Raw genomic sequence first — 19,598 nt, forward strand, 5'->3', positions numbered from 1 at the left:
ATGCTGCTTCGAGCGTGGTGTTACACTGCGGTGTAGGACCGCCAAGGCTAATAGTGTCTCCTTCGGCGTGAGTTACGAGCTTGGCTGTGCTTCTCTGGAGGTGCGGAGAGAGTCAGTGGTGGGGATGTAAGCTGTCAGCTTTTGATTGTACGGCGAAGCGTGCCGGAGATTTCCTGTTTTGGTAACACGCAAATTGGACTGCGGGCGAGACCTGCTAATACGGCATACGCCTCGCTGGCACGAGACATGATGGAGATCAACGATTGGTTCCATTGGGAGACTCCTCTACAATGCACGGTCTTCGGAGTGAGTCGCTGTACTCTGGTAGCGTTACACAATCGCGTAGCTTGGTGCGCATGTGTCTGTCGGTTAGGTGAATCATCAAAGAAAGTGGAGAAAAGAGTATCAAAAGCTAGAAAGGTACTGAAGTTGTGCATTGCAATGAAGATATGAAAGGATCTACCAACATGCTTGGTAATATGGTGCGCTAAGAGAGTGGTGAGGAAAAAGCGTTACTTGGCCGCAAGGCGCATGCAAACACGAACGTACTGCGTTGCTGACTACAAACGTTGAGATCATCAGTAATGGGATATCGCACTCAACTAGATCAAACTTTTCATATCCGAATCATCCCTCCTCCGCATCCATGTCGCCACGCCCCCTCTTGCCCCGCATCCCTCCCCTGCCTCCACCACCGCCTCTCCCTTTCCCGCGCTGCTCATGAATCAACTTCATCTCCTTGACAGCAGTCCTCTGCGCTTCGCCAACTCGCTCAGCATACACTAGTGCCTCGTCCTTCGGGACAACCTCTTCCTCGATCTGCGCGCCCAGTGCGTTCTCGATTCTCAGCCAAATCTCAACATCGTACTGAGTGACAAACGAAACAGCCTTTCCAGACTTACCCGCACGCGCTGTACGACCGACGCGGTGCACGTATGTTTGGCTGTCAGCTGGCAGATCAAGGTTGACGACAAGGTCGACGGAGGGAATATCCAGACCACGCGACGCAACGTCCGTGGCGACGAGGATGTCGCGTGACTTTTGCTTGAACTTGTTCAGGGCACCCAGACGCGCCGATTGTGAGAGCTGACCATGTAGTGGAATGGCGCCAAAGCCAAGGGTACGCAATAGAATGGCGATGCGCTGTGTTTCGTTGACTGTTCTTGTGAAGATGATTGTGGGATGCCCGATGTTCTCGTTGAGCAAGTGGATCAGGAAAAGGTCCTTGTGCTTGTGAGGGAGGAAGAAATACCGCTGCAGCAGTGTGGAGACCACCTGGTGGCTGGAGCTGGAAATGGACACGCGGACAGGGTTCTGCAGGGCGGCGCGCTGCAGCGACTCGACCTTCGAGGACATGGTAGCCGAGAAAAGGTAGGTATGGCGTCCGTCGCGTGGCAGAACCTTCAAGATCTTGTCAAGAACAGGGCCGAAGTCGAGATCGAGAAGACGGTCAGCTTCGTCAAGGACCATGTACTTCAGATACCGCAGTGAAAACCCCTTTGTATTTTCGAGGTGGTCGAGCAGGCGTCCAGGTGTTGCGACGACAATATGCGGGCGCTTCGATAGTGCGATTGCCTGCGGAACCATATCCATGCCACCAACCAGCGTTGCGCACTTCACATTGATGATGCTACCAAGTGCATCGACCTGCTGTGAAATCTGGTACGCTAACTCGCGAGTTGGGGCGAGGATGAGTCCGAAGAGTCCCTGCGGCTTCTCGAGCAAAGCTTGCAGAATGGGCAGTACGAACGCTGCTGTCTTTCCAGAACCTGTCTCTGCCAGTCCGATAACATCGCGGCCCTCAAGTGCCAACGGGATGGCCTCTGTTTGAATAGGCGTGGGGCGGGTGAACTTGAGGGCTTCGCAGGCGTCGCATAGCTCTTCGCGCACGCCCAAATCGGCAAACGTCTTCTTTGCTTCGTCGGATTTTGGTGTGTCGTCCTCGGCGGTATCTCCATTTGTGTGCTCTACTGCTGCCTCCTCCTCGGCCTCATCTTCGCTGCTCTCGGGTGCCGGTGGCGGTGCGGGCTTCGCAGGCTTCTTCGTCTTCGCCGGGTGCTCTCCCTTCGTGGACTTGACCTTCACCGGTGCGGTTCCAGCTGGGGCATTAAGCTTTCTCTTTTTGAGCATCGACATTTTGGTGTGAGTGCAGTCGCAGCCTCGGTCGTGGCTGCCGGCTGAAATAAAATCCTTATCTTATCGGCGCGAACTCTTGGCGTCGAAAAAAGTGCGGACTTCCGTGATCTTTACCGTGACACAATTGCTGCTATACATCACAACACACCGACACAATGGCGCGATCAGGCAGAAGCAGTCAGCGCAAGAAGCAGTCCGCTTCGGACAAGCAGATGGCGAAGAAGAACGATGGCGCGCCCAAGAGTATGGTCATTCGTATTGGCGCGCAGGAAGTTGGAGGAGCCGTGAGCCAGTTGGTGCAGGATGTGCGCCATGTTATGGAGCCTGATACGGCGGTACGACTGAAGGTATGTCCCTGCGAATATCACAGTCTTTCATCTTTCATGCTGACAACGTATCCAGGAACGCCGCGCAAACAAGCTCCGCGACTACACCACCATGTGCGGCCCCCTCGGTGTCTCTCACCTTCTTCTCTTCTCGCGCTCAGAGTCCGGCAACACCAACCTGCGTCTGTGCCGCACCCCTCATGGCCCCACGCTGCACTTCCGCGTGGAGAAGTATTCGCTGTGTAAAGATATTGCCCACTCGCTCAAGCATCCACGCACCGACCTCACAGCCTTCTCAACGCCCCCTCTCCTCGTCATGAACAATTTCCTCACCTCCGAAACTACGCGCGAAACACTAGGCGACGCTGCCCCCCCTAAGCATCTCGAGAAGCTTGTCACCGACATGTTCCAAGGCCTCTTCCCACCGATCCAACCGCACACCACGCCCCTACACACAATAAAGCGTGTACTGCTCCTGCACCGCGAGCCCCCGAATCCCGAAACTGGCTCCGTCGCAATCTCCCTGCGCCACTACGCTATCACTACAAAGGTCACGGGTCTACCCAAGGCTCTGCGCCGCCTACACGCTGCTGAAAAGCTCATTGGTGGGAAAGACAAGAAGAAGAGCAGGCTGCCCGATCTCAGCAAGCTTCAAGACGTCGCAGACTACATGCTGGACCCCAGTGCGGGCGGCTACACAAGCGCGAGTGACACGGAGGCAGACACAGACGCTGAGGTCGAGATTAGCGCGCCGGTCAAGCAGCGCGTTCTCTCGCGGCGCGCGAAGGAGCGCCTTGCAGCTGGTGACGAGAGTGCACGCCGAACGGTTGCACAGGGTCCACGTGTTGAGAAGCGCGCGGTCAAGCTGGTCGAGCTGGGGCCGCGTATGAAGCTCAGGCTCACCAAGGTTGAGGAGGATGTGTGCACAGGCAAGACCTTGTGGCACGAGTTCATCACGAAGAGCAAGGCGGAGCAGCAGGCCATGGAGAAGAAGTGGGCGCAGCGCAACGCGCAAAAGGCCGAGCGGAGGAGGATCCAAAAGGAGAACGTCGAGAAGAAAAAGGCTGCCAAGGCTGCGAATGGCGAGCAGGGAGAAGAGGATGAGGATGAGATCGAGGGCGAGGAGGATAGTGAGATGGATTACGACGAGTACGATATGGACGACGATGTCTGGCACGACGAAGATGGTGCGGCCGGCGCGTCAGACGAGGAGATGGAGGACTGAAAAGCGCTATACACGTCTAATGATACCCTTTCGACAGTTCACAAACATCCACACGCATTCACACTCACCCTGCAGCTTTCGGCTTCACCCGCCTCACAATGACTCTTCCACCCTCCTCCAACTCCCATCCCACCCCGTCCTCCACCAGTCCGTCCCACTCCTTCCCCGCCGCCTCCTCTACCCATCGCCGATCGCACACCAAATAACTTTTTCCAATAACCTTCAGCGCATTCACCCTCACCCCCTGCTCAGCAAACCCACACAACGCCCTTTGATACCCATCCACCCCTCTTCTTGCCCTCCAAAACAACACCCAATTATCACTCACCAGCGCTGAAAGCAGCATCTCGACCCTACGATCCTTATACCCAAACCTAACCTTTGTCTCTCTTGCGCCCGCCACATCTCCCTGCCTGCACGCCTGGTCCAACACCTGGTACCCAACGTATTCATGCAATTGGCTTTCTGTTAGCGCATTCCGCCGGTGCAAGCTATACAACAGCGTATGCAGCGCCGGCACATAGGACGCCCAGTCACGGCACAGCAGCGACACATGGATCGTGAAGAAGTACGCGCGGTGCGCGAACGCATCGGCGCGGCCACTTGCCGTCACGCCCTCGCGCAGCTTACGCAGTGCCGATAACACAGTCGCGAGTTCTTGCGCCGAGAGCTTGGAGGCGGCAAGCAGGCCAGGCGAGTTGAGGCCGCTGAGGGGCGCGGGTTTGGGGGCTTGAGGTTGCGGCGCGTGTTTCGAGAGCGAGAGGTGCGAGATGGACGTTGTGAGGGCGGTGGGCGAGGGTGTGGGGTTTGCGGCGGCGAAGAGAGAGTCGAGGTCTGTGCGGTTGACGGCGCAGAGCTTCATGTAGCGCTCGGTGATGCGGTTCAGGAAGGTTTCCTGCGTGCGGAAGTCGTTTAGACTGTGTTGTTAGCGACGCGCATGCTGGGAGTGGGGAGTGGCGAGTTATTTACCGTGTCTCGCCTTTACTAGGTAGGCCGTAAGATTCTAGTACGTCTTCGCGAACGGGCTTGAGGCGATTCCATGCGCCTGACGCGCCTCGACGGCTAGAAGGGCGGTTTGGGTCAGAGGACTTCATATTTCGTCGTGGAGCCGCCAATACGGTGCAATCGATGTGACAGAGGCTGCGATAGGGCCTCGGCTTCGGGTGCTGTCAACCCATCTCAGCGGTGGAAGGCACGCAGCATGGTTGTGAGGTGTGAAGGAAGGTGGGGTGTGGGGAGACGCTAGTAAGGCATACACCCCGTTAGCGTTTTGACACGCCCTATAATTATGTAGAAGAACACTACCTAAAACAACAGCCTATTGTAAACAGCCTTAGTACTTATCTAGAAAAGTAATCATGAGAGAGGTCAAAGCGTGTGTAGCGCTGATATACTGATCAGGAAAATGACGCGGACAAGTATCGGCGGTTCTTTTGCCAAACAGCACAAATCCGGCGGTTTGATAAGTAATCTTGTAGAGCTCTGCTCTGTATGAACCTTCGTCGTCACCCGCTCTTAGAAGCCAAATAATTTTGATCAGCATCGAAACTTGACTTCCTGCAACTCAAGCGCATTTTTGTAACTTCCAATGGCTGATATTCGTAAGCGTGTCCTAGTCGCAGGCCTTGGCCGCTTCGTCGCTGCGGAGTATGAGGCGGGAAGCAAACTTGGAGTGCAGAAATCCAACAAGCAGACGATGGTCGAGGTTAGATTACCTCAAGTTTGAGTCTCCCAGGAAAGCTGACATTTCCAAAGGATATCGAGAAAGCTAAAGCGGCCGGCTATGACTGCTCTGGCCTGGACGTCAATCCGGATCAGGCAGAAGCGACAATTCAGCAGATTAAAGAGATACTGCAAGGCCAACATTACGATCTCTTCGTCATAGGGTTCGGCCTCAGAAGCAATCCGGTATGTTGAATATCATTAACTAATGAGCCTTGCCAATCCATGAGCCACCGCCCTGACAACTCTGGAAGACACTCACCCCCTTGTTCGAAGACGTAGTAAACGCATGTGTCGAGGTGTCGCCAAAAACCAAGTTTGGCTTCAACCCTTTACCAAACGAATTGTATTCGACGATCTTAAGGTTATTACCAAAGAAGCTCGCATAATCTAGAACTGCCTGCGACGCGATCAGGCTAGTGAAGTAACTCGGCGGGAAGCAGACCAGAAATACTAGAAATGTAACTCTATTCAAACGAGGTTGTCACACGGCATTGCAGCATCCTCAGCGCCGTGTCTGGCGTTGGTTAATGCAGCACTATGACGTACTGTGGAGCAAGCGCCTCAGCTATGTTAGGTGCTTGCTGCTGTCGTGAAGATAGTAGAACACGGCTTAGAGAGTGGCAGAACAACGTCTATCCTTGAGTAAACCATAGGCTTACACAGAACGCGTTTTTCTGGTTACTGCACAGCGCTATATTTTGTAAGTATTTGGATGCTTTGTACAAAGCCTCGGAAGCAGCTGCGGATACCTGATTGTTAACATTGTTGTGCCTAGGTAGTCACGGCCTCGCGACAAACGCCAGATCCAGCCTAGCTTCATAGTGACATCGCATGTCTCTCGAGAATTTCTAGGGTCAGACCATCAACAGCCCAACGCATCTGAGAATGCATTGAAAATCATACATACATCAAGTGTCCGACTCAGTAGTCCGAGTCTACTCTCACATACCTCCTGACACACCCCGCGGCCATGGAAGCCACAAAAGACACCGCATCGAACGCTGCATCGACCGCAGCAGAGCAAGCCAAGCAAGTCGAGCAGAAGCTCGAGCAGAAACTCACCTACCTCTTCCACGAAATTGCCCCCTGGCAACAAGACAACGCCTACATAACCTCCGGCTACCGTCCGGCCTCAAACTCCTACGCCAAATCCTGGAAATCGCTGCTGTACATCCACAACGAGACCGTCAACATCTACACGCACCTTGTTGGCGCTCTATTGTTCTTCATTGCATCCTACTTCATGTATAATGAGCTGCAGCCGCGCTATGAGACAGCGAGTAAACAAGACCTGTGGGTATTTGGATGCTTTTTTGCGGGCGCGGTAGCGTGCTTGGGGATGAGCGGCACGTATCATACGATTCAAAATCATTCGCACGAAGTGGCAATTTGGGGGAACAAGTTGGATTATCTAGGGATTGTGTTTCTGATCTGGGGCTCTTTTATTCCGGTGCTGTATTATGCATTTGATAAGGAGCCGGGGCTGATGAAGACGTATTGGACTATGGTACGTCAACTTCTGGTTCATTGTCTAAGTGATGAGAGGATTGTGCTGATACGTTGTGCAGATCACTACGCTTGCAGCTGGAACGTCCGTCGCTTGTGTGCATCCGCAGTTCCGCACTCCGGCTCTGCGTCCTGTTCGTGCGCTGATGTTTGTGCTCATGGGCCTCTCAGCGGTCTTTCCAGTCCTGCACGGCATCAAACTCTACGGAGTAGAGCACCTCCGTAAGAGTGTTGGACTCGATTGGGTTGTTCTGCAAGGCGTCTTGTACATTGCGGGCGCCGGCTTGTATGCAGCACGAATCCCGGAGAAGTGGGCTCCTGGACGCTTCGACATCTGGGGAAGCAGTCATCAGATCTTTCATGTACTGGTGGTGATGGCTGCTGCAAGTCATTTAGTGGGTCTGGTGAAGGCTTTTGACTATGCGCATAGCCAGAAGGCGATTATCAACGACGCGGTGAACATTATCGGCAAGCTCTGATTGTGAGAGCATTGTACGACAACCACATCTCATTTTCTTTCTAAAGAAAAGAACTGGAACAGGCTAAACCCTTCAGACTCTTTTCGCCGCCGACGAAACGATACGACTGCGTGGATCAGCTGATCGATCTGTGACCATAGCCTCCTAGGCTTCCCTGCAGGCGTATCTGTTACTGCAGCAGACTGCTGCAGCGCGTCCTGTCGCAAGGCGGACTCCAAGAGCAGAGTTCTACGTGTTTCTAGGATATGCAATAAGTTGACAATTCTTTACCCCGCCTCGCTCGTTTATGCGCCTGTTGCTCTGATGGAGAGGGCCAAAAAGGTCTGGTTGGCTACAGTTATGCAGCCTCCCCAGAGCAACTGGCTCACCGGTTCTCACGTGCATGGATGGGAACTTCAATTCTTAGTATTTCTTGCCGTGTCCGAGTACTTCTTCTGATGCGACACTGTTCAATTCAAACTACATTACACTTTTATAGTATGGCAGAGATCTTTGGTGCCGTCGCGGCGGGTATAGGTGTCGGCAGCGAGCTGATTCGGCTCGGTTGTGCTATACAGAAGAGGATCAAGCGTGTCAAGGATTCTCGGAAGGATATAGAGAGGCTCGCAAACGAAACCATAATATTCGCAGGTCTTTATAAGAGATTCTTGCGCGCATGCGAAGAGGACCCAGATGCCTACACGACCGATGTCTCAGCAATACTGCCTTTGATATCCTGGGCTCAGAAAACAGTTGATAGTCTGACTACACTTTTACAGAGAGTCGAGTCACTGTATCCGCAGTCCAAACCTCGCACAGATTTCGAGGACAGGGCTGTTGCTCATCTCGTGTGGTACCGCAGTACAAGCACCGTCAAAGCTCTTCGAGCGTCTCTGAGTGTGGCCCGGGAAAGCATCAATGGATTTAGCAATCTCATGTGTCTGGAGAAGCTCAAAGACCAGTTGAAGACACTGAGAAAAGCCTTACTCGACCCACACAAACGAAGTGCTCTGGAACGAGATCTAGGCATTTCAGTGGAGGCTCGGATTCTTGAGCTCGATCAAGATATGTAAGTACAATTATGACCTGGGGTGTCTTTTGCTAAGAGTGAATAGAGTAGACTCAGAAGTAGTCCACCACGAGAGTATGAAAATGCGAGACCAAGCGGAGCAAAAAGTGACCAAATATCGAGAGAAAAGTCAGACCAGTGACGAAGTCCCCGCACCGCAGGAGCTAGCAAAGTTCACTGAGATTCTGAACCATCATGCAAGAAGTCTTCTCCCATCGAGACAACGAAAACATCGTTCACATGTCTCTTCATCTGGCTCATCAGCATCTATAACTGAATCTACACACAGTATTCCTTCTCAGGTGTCGCAGCCTCTTTCTTTCAGAAGTTCAGATTCGGGTAAAACCCACCCAAACAACGGTGCAGTCTTGGGTTTCAAAGTCTCTCGTCCAACACCTGGTTCAATTTCCAGTCGCGCTGTCCAGCCTCCCACTCCTAGATACAGACTATCTTCAAGCGTGCCTCTGGCCTACTACGGTACTCCCGACAACATAGTGCCACTGAATATTCCCAGGACTGCGAACCCCAAGGAACGCGTCAGCAGCCCAACCGAAAGCATGGAAGCAAGCCCCTTAGCTGGCACGGCTCCGAGCCGAAACCCCGTCGCTGCACCCAGTTCAGCTACACACAATTTCGTTACACCTGGACCTGTCTCTGAGCCTCGAACAAGTGGGACAGATAGTTTCAGACCGATGCCTATCACAGGCCAGATACCCGAGCGCTACGGCATGCGACCCAGAGAGTACATCAATGACCCCAACGGTAATATCTTAAGCCCTCCGAAAGTGAAAGGCGAGGATACGTCTTCATCTCAACAGAGAGAAGAGCGAGTCGGTCGACACGTCATCAGGCTGAACGCTACGGACATCACTATAAATGGACATTCATTGCACATGGCCAATTACGAGATGGGGCAGCAGTTCTTCAAGTCGCTCTTGAAACATCACGATAAGCTTGATAGGCTGGACGAGGCGCTGGGTCAAGGACTTGAGAACTGGGAGGGTATTCCTGATTGGTGGGTGATGCCTAACACGGACGCAGAGAACCGGGATATGTGAATACCATACTTTTATTTGGCATGTAAATCCTGAGACGATTCGAGCAGTTTATTGAACTTCGTCCAGAGGAGCCACGAAGGATGTATCTATGACAAAAGGAAATGTCGTTTTTTGTAACAAGAGGAACAAGCTACAGATCTCGGGACTATGTCCGCACATTCATATGACGTTGATCACCCGCAGCTGCACAACAGCTTGCGCAAGTACTGCCGCAAATGAGACAGAAAAGCTCCATGTTGGCGAGACCTTCAAGTATAGCGGAATACTTCCAACTGAGCAGATAGCACTAAAGCCAGCAAGGATCCAAATCCAGGACCATGTCAATTGTGACAGGCGAGTATGCTTCCATGTGGGCCATACGAAAGTCAAAAGGCCTAGAAGATGCATGATACTGTTAGAGATTGCTTGCCAGAAATTTGAGTCGTGAGTGTTGCCCAGAGCTGTCTCTCCATGCATCCAGGCGACCACGGCGGGAAAGATGGAGAGTAGCGACATGATTGGGACTATAACTGTTAATGTTGAGCGCATATTTTGTCCATGCGGATACGCAGAGAATGCATTTTGGGGAGCTGACGCATCATTTTCAGCTGTCAGAGGTACCGTCCTGCCTGAATTAGACAAGAATGAGAGGTGCTTAGAAATTGGAACCTACCACCATTTTCCCGATGTATCTTGAACAAGACATGGCTCTTGAGGTGATTCCCAATTAACCAAAAAGCATGCTTGCGCGTATAGTGAGTCGCTGTCAAACATTTGCAGCTGTCTTTTCAGGGTTTGAAGCAGAGCCGGATTGATTTTTTTGGATTCACCTGCAACGCCGATGGCATTTCGTAATGCGCGGAGGAGGTTGAGTAAAACAATCAGCCTTTCCTCGTTCAGTGTTGCAATCTCAGAATAGATCTCACTGTAACCTCTCTGGTCGTTGTGTCTCGATATTCGACACGTACCTCTCAAGCTTGATATCATGGGCGACCAGAAAAGATCAGATAGATTCCGCAGATCCTCCACAAAAGCTGTTTGGACATGAATCAGAGTCTTGAAGAATCGAACAGTACGATTATCTTCCAAGAATTTGTACAATTGTCGCTTATCCATAAGCTTTGTGACCTCCATGATGTGGGCCTTTGCATGGGTTTGATAGATCTCGTCGCTGAGCTCCTTAGAAAGCCTTGCCTCTATTTCAGAAAGAAGAGGGTTGATCCGTTGCGCGAAATATGGGTATCGTGTGCTATTCTCGAAATACTTTGGCGTGATGTTGGCGACGTGACACGCAATGAGATTCAGCCACATGCAGTAGCAGACGATTTCTTGCAAGTAAGCTGACTCCGAGCATGACCCCGGCATCAGATGTTCAGCTATGTCAGAAGCAATCAGTACAGAGCCTCGATCGTAGTAAGTGAATACTGACCTATGGCATCGATCCGGCTTACTCGCTGTCTGCGTGTATTGGGCTCGGTAGCGGTACTGATCAGCGGGATGGTGGCAGGCTGTGAGATTTGGCCATGGGAACTCATGTTGGAAAATCTTCTTCGTAGCAATATTTGGATTAAAGCTGAAAAGTTTCGAATCCCGACTCTGATTTCGATGATGCCTAAGTTTTGTCCGGTGAGCGTCTTGGTGATCAGAGGCAAGGCTGGAGGCGCAGCTGCAAGCTAAGCGCTCAACTGTGACCAACCGACCACAAACAATAACGATATCGACGATATCGAACTGCAAGTCGCATAGACGTTTCAGCCTCGTCACCGGACCATCATACCGGTGCATCTCAAATCCCATGCACATTGGGCATGCAGTCCTCGAATCATTATAAAGCCCACCAACCCACAGTTCTGAGGCCTTCGGCAATATATAACAGCACTCCAGTACCTAAGGAATATCTTTCAATCCTCCAGGCCGAGTCCGACTTCAGGCCTGCTGTATATCGTCACCACCAGCTGGGCACCTAACCAATGGTGCAGACTTCTCGTAAATACCTAGGTAGTGAAATGACTGTGCAGAGGAGATACTTGGTCGCCGCACCTATATTGGTAGCTGTGATCTGTAGCAGATGAGATATCAAAGCTGTGGTGGCCTTTGATGCATTAGTGTAGCTACAACGTTGAGTTTCTTGGTCCTGTGGGTCGTTCTGCTTTGCGTTCTGCCGAAAAAAAGCCAATCTGATTCCGTTTAATGATCTGGAACATCGGGCGATTCACAAAATAGTAAACACTGAAGAAGCTGCCACCAGCCTGTGGCATGAATATTAGGTAGCATCCTCCATGACAAGGCTGATGCGTCGGCGCAGCAATGAGTAAGCCCGTTGGTCATAGTCCAAGCGCGTGGAGGGCTCCGAATTATGCTCAGACGAGCCGTCGCAATGTCTTGTTCCGAGTATAATACTTCGGGAGAGAACATCCCATAACTCTCGATGAAGAAAAAAGAGTTTTGTTGATCTAGACTCTGGCAAGATCTGATAAGCAATCAAGTTCGGGGCAGCCTCGACCGAATGATCCAAGCGTGAGTATCCTGAACTTTCCGAATTGCGACGTCGGTGAGAAGTCCGTCTCAACTGACTTGACGAACGTCCATGTTTTGGACATAAAAATTGTAGCAAATCTGTGCATATCGAATTCCAGACTTCATTGTCGAAGTAAGCAACTGAACTACTGCAGTCAAAGTTCATGCGCTTCGAATGCAGCAGCGTCCATGTTATCAGATCGCACAATCCCGGCTACTCCACTTCGGCATCCGCACAAGCGGGAGCTAATCCGCCGACCACGGAGTCGGCGTCATCGACATCACCTCGACGATTGAGAGATAAAGTGACCATGGCGCCGCCTCAAGCCATTAACGCTTGTAATTTGACCCTGATCACGCGTTTCGATAACAGCTCTCCCTCGCCGTCACTATGGCGTACAACAAGGATATCACCGACTTGCACTGTTTGAATATTGAGGAGCTGCGCGTTTTAGCAGCGCAGCGCATGGACAAGCAGACCCGCGACTACTACAACGAAGGCTCAGACTCTGGCAGCACACTCGCCGAGAACATCACCGCGTACCAGAAATACCGCATCCGCCCGCGCGTCCTGCGTGACATATCTGTTATCGACACCACAGTCGATGTCTTCGGCCAGAAATCCAGCATGCCCATCGGCGCCGCAAGCACTGCAATGCATTGCCTGGCGCATCCCGACGGCGAGATCGCAACAGCGCGCGCATGCAAGAGCCAGGATGTCGTCATGGGCTTGAGCAGTTTCGCAACACAGACTCTCGAGGACGTGAAAGACGCAATTGGCGCGACACCAATGGCGCTGCAGCTCTACCTCTTTGAAGAGCGCGATCACAGCGTGAAGCTTATTAAGCGCGCAAAAGCAAAGGGCTACAAAGCTGTTCTTTTGACTGTCGACACCCCCGTCCTTGGACGCCGAAATCTGGAGATCCGGAACCAGTTCACACTGCCTAAGCACCTGCGGATAGCGAACTTCGCGAATCGCGACGATGAGAGCTCGGGGGAGAGTAATACCGAGCAGGCCTACAGTACATCTGGGTATCACGACGGCAAGAAGAGGGTTCTGCCGACAGGGCCAATCAGGTTCCACACGCACGCGGCGAATCCGACGCTAACGTGGGAGAAGGACATCGAGTGGTTGAAGGAGCAATGCCATCCTGAGATGGAGGTCTGGGTAAAAGGCGTCGCGACCGGAGAGGATGCCCTGCTGGCATGCCAACACGGTGTTGATGGCATTGTGGTCTCAAATCACGGTGGTCGCCAACTCAATGGTGCGTTAGCGACTGTCGATGCGCTACCTGAGGTTGTGCGTGCTGTACGAAGTCAGGAGAAGAAAATTCCAGTCCACGTCGATGGCGGAATTCGACATGGAACAGATGTATTCAAAGCGCTAGCGCTCGGCGCGGACTTTGTGTGGATCGGCAGGCCGATCCTATGGGGTTTGGCATACAAGGGGCAGGAGGGCGTCGAACTTGCGCTACAGCTGATTCGCGATGAATTCAAGCTGTGTATGGGTCTCGCTGGCGTTACAAGTGTCAAGGACATCGGGCCTGAGTATCTCGTGAAGATTGACAAGAGCGGTTTCACCAGCCGCTTGTAGTTGTGTTGTTCTATATTTTTGTATTTTCATATCATTAGCATGATTTTTTCTAATCGCGTTGGCTTGCGCAGCAACCTCCAGTTATGCTTGCGGCAGTATCGGCTTTTACCTGCCACTGATCAGGCTCCCGTAACTTAGCGTGTTCTTTGTCGCCACGTATTGTGTCTCTAGAGGCGACACAGTAAGTATGATTGAGGAACGTCCGTTGCTGGACCCTTCGAAATGACTACGCAAGACCATAGTAAGTGGAGATGACCGGAAAGGTATACGCGTTTGACCAGAGGCCCTAGCACGTATGACCTCCTTCAGTGCGAAGAGATCAGTATTGATCTGCCGTCCTTGCTGTCTCTCTTGAGGCGTTTGCTTGACTAGCTCTGCACTCTTTCCGGCCGCTTGCTCGAAGTACTCTGATCCTGCCAGGTCGACGAAGACAAATTTCCCCCCCAGACAGCGATGTTTACTGCTTGTGAAGCACTCTTTGACCGCTTCTACTGCCTGCTCGAGTCGTTCTTCGAATTCCCTCTTTTTAGCTTCTGCCGCATCGACCCTATCCTGATCTAGTGGGCTGTCAGGATTAGGGATGTATCGACCATCTTCAGTACGTATCAACGACTTCATCTGCTCCTCGATGTAAATGTCTGTAGCCAGTTTGCCAACTGGAACCAGCTCGGATTCTCGCTCAATGACCACTTCTCTAGCCTTTAATAGCGTGTTGTCGATCACCTCAAGCTCGATAAAGGCATGAGTGCGGGAGCTCTCGTTGTGTATCGACGATGAGCCAATCTCCCTCATCTTAAGCCCAGCTAGTACAGTTTGCTGGAGCTCGTCGTATGACCACACCGGCTTCGCCACGATTGGGCGCACTCTGACTTTGCCGCCCTCCAGGATCTCAGTCTTACCACGAACATGCGTATGGCCATCGGGCCCTTGGCGAACGTGGCACTCAGATCCATTATTGAGCAGGTCGAAAGCGCTCTTTCCTCGGACCTCGTAGAGGCGCACTGCTACGCCCAGCTTTCCTCCTTTACTGCCTGCAACCGCATCCTCTATAGATGGGTTCTCCTTCTCTTTCTGAATCGCTTGAAATAAATCGCGTGCTGCAGAGAGGCACAAACCAAGATGACGGCTATCATCGTATTCGTAGCCGATCACCGTATGGGTCTTCCCGCTTCCAGAATGTCCGTACGCAAAGAAGTTGCAGGTGGCACCTAGCATGACTTGATCCAGTGCGGGTTTAACAGTGCTTTCATACACATGTTCATTTGTGACGCTGCCTGTAAAGAGCTGCGCAAACGACACTCCGCTCGACCACTTTCGGGACCGCTCAGGGTCGCATTGTGATGAGAGTGTGATAACACGACTATTTTTGTCGTGGATGATACTAAGCTCGGGCTCCAATTTAGACTGCTCATCGGAGCTTAGAGGTCTCGATCTCACATAGATCTCGAACGGGGATTGCGATTTGATTCGCGAATTAATCATAATTTAGGCAATCTCGAAGAGCTCTCTCAATAACAGAGTACCAACGCTGTGGATTGAAGTGCTGGAGCTAGTCTGGTAATCGCTTTCCACCTTGCAAAATGAAGCAGTGTAGATGGTAATGAACTGGGTATGTTGTAGCTGCTGTTCTCATACACTGTTAGCAGGTAATTCTTCAGTACGGGGTCGGTCCTATCATACCACCAGGCACAGCTTGTCGTAAAGCTCTTGTAGGACTTTTCAAAGTCGAGCATCAGTTTGTTGTGATTTATCTGAACTGCTGCCTATGCACAGACTCTTCGTAGTGTTCGACCGAATTGGTCGAAACGCAACTAGCGTGAGCAGGGTCCACTCTCCTCAATAAACACTGCTACATCTGAGAGCAGCGATTACACTATCTACGTCTCTCGGCCTACCTGTGGTTCTACAGCACGAAACCTCGAGGTTGCAGCCACGGAATGGAATAGTTTCCTGGACAGTGGCGCGCAGCGAAAAAGGCTCGGAGCGCGCGGCCATTTGACTCCTCGATATACCTCCATATCATCTTGAGCCCACACCTCTACAGCCTGCATGGCTACAACGCCTGCAGAGTCAAGGACCAGCCAACGGACGCGTTCAAGGCAGCTTTGTTGGAACCTCCATCATGATGAAAGGTGTCGGTTGAGTTGTCCTTGGATGCGAAGGGGTCTCGGTGAAACCGAAGCCGGTGGTGTCCTGGTAGGGTTTCAGGCGTAACACCCTTCGCCGACAAACAAGATCTTGCGTCGCACTATGTGACCAAGATATTCACGGATTAAGGAGGATCATCTTCTGTGTCTATACGTTAGACGACTACCGTGTACGAAGCTGAATGGCACGAAGCGTACAGCGTTTTTAGTCCTTATCATGAGCCGATGCAACTTGAGGACTGCTGGGGCGCTCTCGTCGTCCAGCGGAAGGACACTGCACCGGGAGATGTTGTTACATAGTTACAAGCCCGATTCCGGCGACTGTTTATTCGGAACAGGGCACGGGGAGCGTTGGCTTGGATGCACAATTCCAGGCTGAGGCACGTTGATGGCGAAGGAAACGAAGTGGTTGGTGACAAAGCATCGACAACGTACGGGGTCGCCAAACAGCCAGTACCCGAGCATTAGTCGTATGTTCTCAACTTTACAATTACCCCCTCTTACGATCTGTCCATAGTGACGTGCGCCATGCTTAATGAGCCTCAATCTGCGTACGCAACGTTCTCAGTACCTCCGAAATGTAGAAGCAATGCTTTGTAGAATCCTTCACACCAGTTCTGGACGAATACCCCGAAACCGGCTTCGCTCTCGTTCTCGGGATTTCTCGAGCTCTGATTGCTCCGATGATGATCGGCGGGAAAGTCTAATACCCTCTATGGTATAGCGCCCGTTAGCATCAAGGATTTAATGCAGGTTGCTGACAGCCAAGACATTACCCGATTCGACGAAAACGGTCAAGCGTCACCAAACTCCTTAAGATCTTCGGCGATAGCAACCAGAGTTACTCGATATCTGCTCGCTGCGGGGAAACTCAGCCTCATTGCGTCGCTAGGGAAAGTCTAGCCTGCCGATTCATGGCGTGTCATCTATTTGCATATACCTGCAAAGTCCGCACCCAGGCTGATGCTACATGGTTCCATCAGCCCTGGAAGAGCGACAATGACGGCTAACCACACGTTAAATGTCCCGGAAGAGAGTCCCGCACAACCCATCGAGCTTGGCTGGTCTTCAGAGCGGCTTGTATTACGAGACAGTAGAGAAGATTGGACAGGCATAACCAATCCCACTGAGAGGAGGAAATTGCAGAACCGGTTGAATCAAAGAGCACGCAGTAAGTATCCGAATGATACCATGTGGAGCTATTTAGTTGACCTGACTCTTCATAGGAGACAGAGCACGAAAGCGTACCTCACGCGAGACATCGGAAACGGAACATGGTGTACGACCCAATCGGATCACTCGCGTTGATAGCACATCCAAGTCTCCACAAGCGACAGAAATCCCAGCAGTGATCACTCCCAAAAAGCCACCGCCACAAGGATGTATGGTAGCATTGCCCGAGGTACGAGCCTTGATGGATCGATTTGCAGGCCACGCATACGCCAGTTACCTGCAGGGAGAACCTGCTATATCCCACCTGTCGCTTCTTGTCAGGTACAATTTGGCTACTTCTTTAGCGGCAAATGCAATGATTCTTGGAGTTGTCAAGGAGTTCTACGAATGGGACGGCATATCTCCTATGAATAAACATGGCCCACAACTAGGCTCAACCTTTCACGAGAACTTTGCAGACTGGCCAGCCACGCTGCAGCCTACTCAACTTCAGCTGAGTAAGGCGCACCATCCTTGGGTCGATTGCTTCCCATGGCCGCAACTACGCGACAACCTACTCCAAGCATTTGAGCGTCCCGATTTGTGTGATGAAGACGAGCTCTGCCACGATATATGCGATCTCGTCGATAACAAAGAACCGATGTTACTCATTTGGGGCTCACCAGCGGATCCACGTTGCTGGGAAGCCAGCGATCGCTTTCTCCGCAAGTGGGCATGGCTCTTCAATGGCTGTGGACAGGTGCTCATGTCAACTAATTACTGGCGAGCACAGAGAGGAGAAGCCTTGATAACGCCACAGGAGTTCGCTAAGTTGGTAAGGCTGAGCTACCTCGATCGGCTAAACTCCGTGGCAAGGTAATACACATGCAGCGTCAGCAGCATGCATGCGCCAATGCAACTTCCCGTACATTGACGCAATCTTCTTCAGGATGCTCAAAAGGATCGATGTCTGCACAACATCAAGTCTTTGACACCGCTTCATACGGTTCAAGATACACGTTACAGTCAGCCCAACTACAATCATAACACCATGTCGATCTTTGCACCTCCACCAAAGCCCAAGACGCAGCTGGGCTGGCATCGCATTCTCTCACCAACTGCGAATGTCAAAGTATCGCCAATCGCAATCGGGGGTATAAGCTTTGGTAATGGCTGGAGCGAGTTGTTTGGTAAGAGCGAAGATGCGTTCAAGCTCCTCGACACGTTCTATGAGGCGGGAGGAAACTTCATCGACACTGCGAATCATTACAATGCTGAAGAGTCGGAAAAGCTTATCGGTGAATGGATGGAGCTGCGTGGGGTAAGAGACCAGATGGTCGTTGCTACCAAGTTTGGTGGCGGCCTCAAGTCTCACGATCGCGAAGGCGCACTGCTGCAAAGTAACTATTCCGGACCATCTGCTAAGAGTATGCACATCTCTGTAAGAGAAAGCCTGAAGAAACTTAAAACAGACTACATCGATATTCTTTATGTGCATTGGTCCGTTCACACACTCATTTTTGACGACTCAGGCTGACAACATAAGGTGGGACGTCAACTGTAGCGTCGAAGAGGTGATGCGCGGTCTTCATGCTTTGGTCATGGCGAAGCAAGTATTGTATCTGGGAGCATCTGACATCCCTGCATGGGTCGTCGTTAAGGCAAACGCTTGTAAGTTTGTCGCTTCATATCTCTACATTGTAGTGCAACGGACTAATCGCTGCAGACGCTCGCCATAACGGTTTGACTCCCTTCTCGATCTATCAAGGACGCTGGAATGCGGCATACCGCGATATGGAATCAGAAATCGTTCCCATGTGCGAGGATCAGGGCATGGCCATTGCCTCCTGGGCCTCGCTAGGTGGAGGTCAGTTGACGACGAAGGAGCAAAGAGAAAAGTTGAAGACTGATCCCAACGCCGGCCGTGGGTTTTACGAAGCAACAGAAAACGACATCAAAGTGTGTGAAGTGTTGGAGGATCTGGCAAATCGAAAGAATGCCACATTGCAAGACATCGTAAGTCATCCTTTCCATTGGCGCCCAAACGTGAGTCTGACTCTCCAGGCTCTGGCATACCTCTTCCACCAATCAACCTACGTCTTCCCTATCGTTGGCGTCCAAACCGTCGAGCATGTCAAGGCGATTCCAAATGCATTGAATATCCAGCTCTCGAACGAAGAGATTGATAGGATCCACAACGCCGCACCCTTTGATCCTCTTTTCCCGAACACATTCCTCTTTGCCAACAAGGGGTACAACACGAGGTTGACTGCGGCGGATCAGACGAACTACCAAATGACGACGTGGATCAATGCGCCGCCGAAGCAGCAGCCATATGCGCCGAGATCGTAGCTCAAGCTGCCAGACGTTGACAAGACTGTCGACTTTGCAGTTTAGCTATCACTTATGAGACGCAAGAAAAATATATTAGTTTTATTGCTATTGATCGCGAGACTATTTTGGCAAAGGCGCTGACTATACTGGAAGAAGCTTTTTATGGGGTCTCTGTGGGTGCCGTTCGAATATAAATCGACGTGCGCAGACGGAGGAATGAAGAATCGCATAACTACGCCTCTCAGTACAATATTCATGCAAATTTCCGGTCACGAAAAGCAAAGCATACTGCATTATATGATCTCTAAGTATTTAGGATAGTGAACAATATACGATAGATAGAGAATTGCTCTGTTGGAATGTATTGAATTT

General features: G+C 51.5%; 11 protein-coding genes across 11 annotated transcripts; 7 read left to right on the top strand and 4 right to left on the bottom strand.

Moving 5' to 3' along the window:
• Nucleotides 1-627: 627 nt before the first annotated feature.
• Nucleotides 628-2,141, bottom strand: C7974DRAFT_365795 (P-loop containing nucleoside triphosphate hydrolase protein; the record flags this gene model as incomplete). The annotated part of the gene is made up of 1 exon (XM_046139841.1): nt 628-2,141. Exon 1 carries the CDS (start codon nt 2,134-2,136, stop codon nt 628-630), a length of 1,509 nt encoding a protein of 502 aa, XP_045993268.1. The 5' UTR covers nt 2,137-2,141.
• A 114-nt stretch (nt 2,142-2,255) lies between these two features.
• C7974DRAFT_342600 (Brix domain-containing protein) lies at nt 2,256-3,843 on the top strand. The gene is made up of 2 exons (XM_046139302.1): nt 2,256-2,483; nt 2,539-3,843. Exons 1-2 carry the CDS (start codon nt 2,292-2,294, stop codon nt 3,685-3,687), a joined length of 1,341 nt encoding a protein of 446 aa, XP_045993269.1. The 5' UTR covers nt 2,256-2,291; the 3' UTR covers nt 3,688-3,843.
• On the bottom strand, nt 3,758-5,136 carry C7974DRAFT_342604 (uncharacterized protein; the record flags this gene model as incomplete). Its single annotated transcript, XM_046139303.1, has 2 exons — nt 4,657-5,136; nt 3,758-4,604 (listed from the first exon to the last, which is right to left on the bottom strand). Coding segments are annotated over exons 1-2 (972 nt in total), but the record flags the coding sequence as incomplete, so codon positions are not given.
• Nucleotides 5,137-5,275: 139 nt separating this feature from the next.
• Nucleotides 5,276-5,798, top strand: C7974DRAFT_416598 (uncharacterized protein; the record flags this gene model as incomplete). Its single annotated transcript, XM_046143998.1, has 3 exons — nt 5,276-5,392; nt 5,443-5,595; nt 5,664-5,798. The coding sequence occupies 3 exons, from the start codon at nt 5,276-5,278 to the stop codon at nt 5,796-5,798; spliced, it is 405 nt and encodes a 134-aa protein (XP_045993271.1).
• Nucleotides 5,799-6,382: 584 nt separating this feature from the next.
• On the top strand, nt 6,383-7,397 carry C7974DRAFT_416599 (hemolysin-III related-domain-containing protein; the record flags this gene model as incomplete). The annotated part of the gene is made up of 2 exons (XM_046143999.1): nt 6,383-6,919; nt 6,981-7,397. 2 exons carry the CDS (start codon nt 6,383-6,385, stop codon nt 7,395-7,397), a joined length of 954 nt encoding a protein of 317 aa, XP_045993272.1.
• Nucleotides 7,398-7,590: 193 nt separating this feature from the next.
• On the top strand, nt 7,591-9,827 carry C7974DRAFT_45351 (uncharacterized protein). The gene is made up of 2 exons (XM_046145873.1): nt 7,591-8,445; nt 8,492-9,827. The coding sequence occupies exons 1-2, from the start codon at nt 7,784-7,786 to the stop codon at nt 9,501-9,503; spliced, it is 1,674 nt and encodes a 557-aa protein (XP_045993273.1). The 5' UTR covers nt 7,591-7,783; the 3' UTR covers nt 9,504-9,827.
• C7974DRAFT_45399 (uncharacterized protein) lies at nt 9,583-11,153 on the bottom strand. The gene is made up of 3 exons (XM_046145894.1): nt 10,912-11,153; nt 10,156-10,858; nt 9,583-10,107 (listed from the first exon to the last, which is right to left on the bottom strand). Exons 1-3 carry the CDS (start codon nt 11,015-11,017, stop codon nt 9,663-9,665), a joined length of 1,254 nt encoding a protein of 417 aa, XP_045993274.1. The 5' UTR covers nt 11,018-11,153; the 3' UTR covers nt 9,583-9,662.
• A 1,095-nt stretch (nt 11,154-12,248) lies between these two features.
• On the top strand, nt 12,249-13,677 carry C7974DRAFT_45439 (L-lactate dehydrogenase). The gene has a single exon (XM_046145907.1). It carries the CDS (start codon nt 12,391-12,393, stop codon nt 13,591-13,593), a length of 1,203 nt encoding a protein of 400 aa, XP_045993275.1. The 5' UTR covers nt 12,249-12,390; the 3' UTR covers nt 13,594-13,677.
• C7974DRAFT_45446 (kinesin family member 2/24) lies at nt 13,646-15,325 on the bottom strand. The gene is made up of 2 exons (XM_046145910.1): nt 15,274-15,325; nt 13,646-15,221 (listed from the first exon to the last, which is right to left on the bottom strand). Exon 2 carries the CDS (start codon nt 15,073-15,075, stop codon nt 13,699-13,701), a length of 1,377 nt encoding a protein of 458 aa, XP_045993276.1. The 5' UTR covers nt 15,076-15,221; nt 15,274-15,325; the 3' UTR covers nt 13,646-13,698.
• Nucleotides 15,326-16,739: 1,414 nt separating this feature from the next.
• Nucleotides 16,740-17,772, top strand: C7974DRAFT_436485 (uncharacterized protein; the record flags this gene model as incomplete). Its single annotated transcript, XM_046145137.1, has 2 exons — nt 16,740-16,911; nt 16,967-17,772. 2 exons carry the CDS (start codon nt 16,740-16,742, stop codon nt 17,770-17,772), a joined length of 978 nt encoding a protein of 325 aa, XP_045993277.1.
• An 86-nt stretch (nt 17,773-17,858) lies between these two features.
• C7974DRAFT_45456 (NADP-dependent oxidoreductase domain-containing protein) lies at nt 17,859-19,265 on the top strand. Its single transcript, XM_046145919.1, has 4 exons — nt 17,859-18,392; nt 18,439-18,563; nt 18,619-18,908; nt 18,957-19,265. Exons 1-4 carry the CDS (start codon nt 17,944-17,946, stop codon nt 19,242-19,244), a joined length of 1,152 nt encoding a protein of 383 aa, XP_045993278.1. The 5' UTR covers nt 17,859-17,943; the 3' UTR covers nt 19,245-19,265.
• Nucleotides 19,266-19,598: the final 333 nt, after the last annotated feature.

This window comes from Boeremia exigua (genome assembly GCF_020726555.1).
Source record: "Boeremia exigua strain MPI-SDFR-AT-0100 chromosome Unknown C7974scaffold_11, whole genome shotgun sequence".
NCBI lineage: Eukaryota > Fungi > Ascomycota > Dothideomycetes > Pleosporales > Didymellaceae > Boeremia > Boeremia exigua.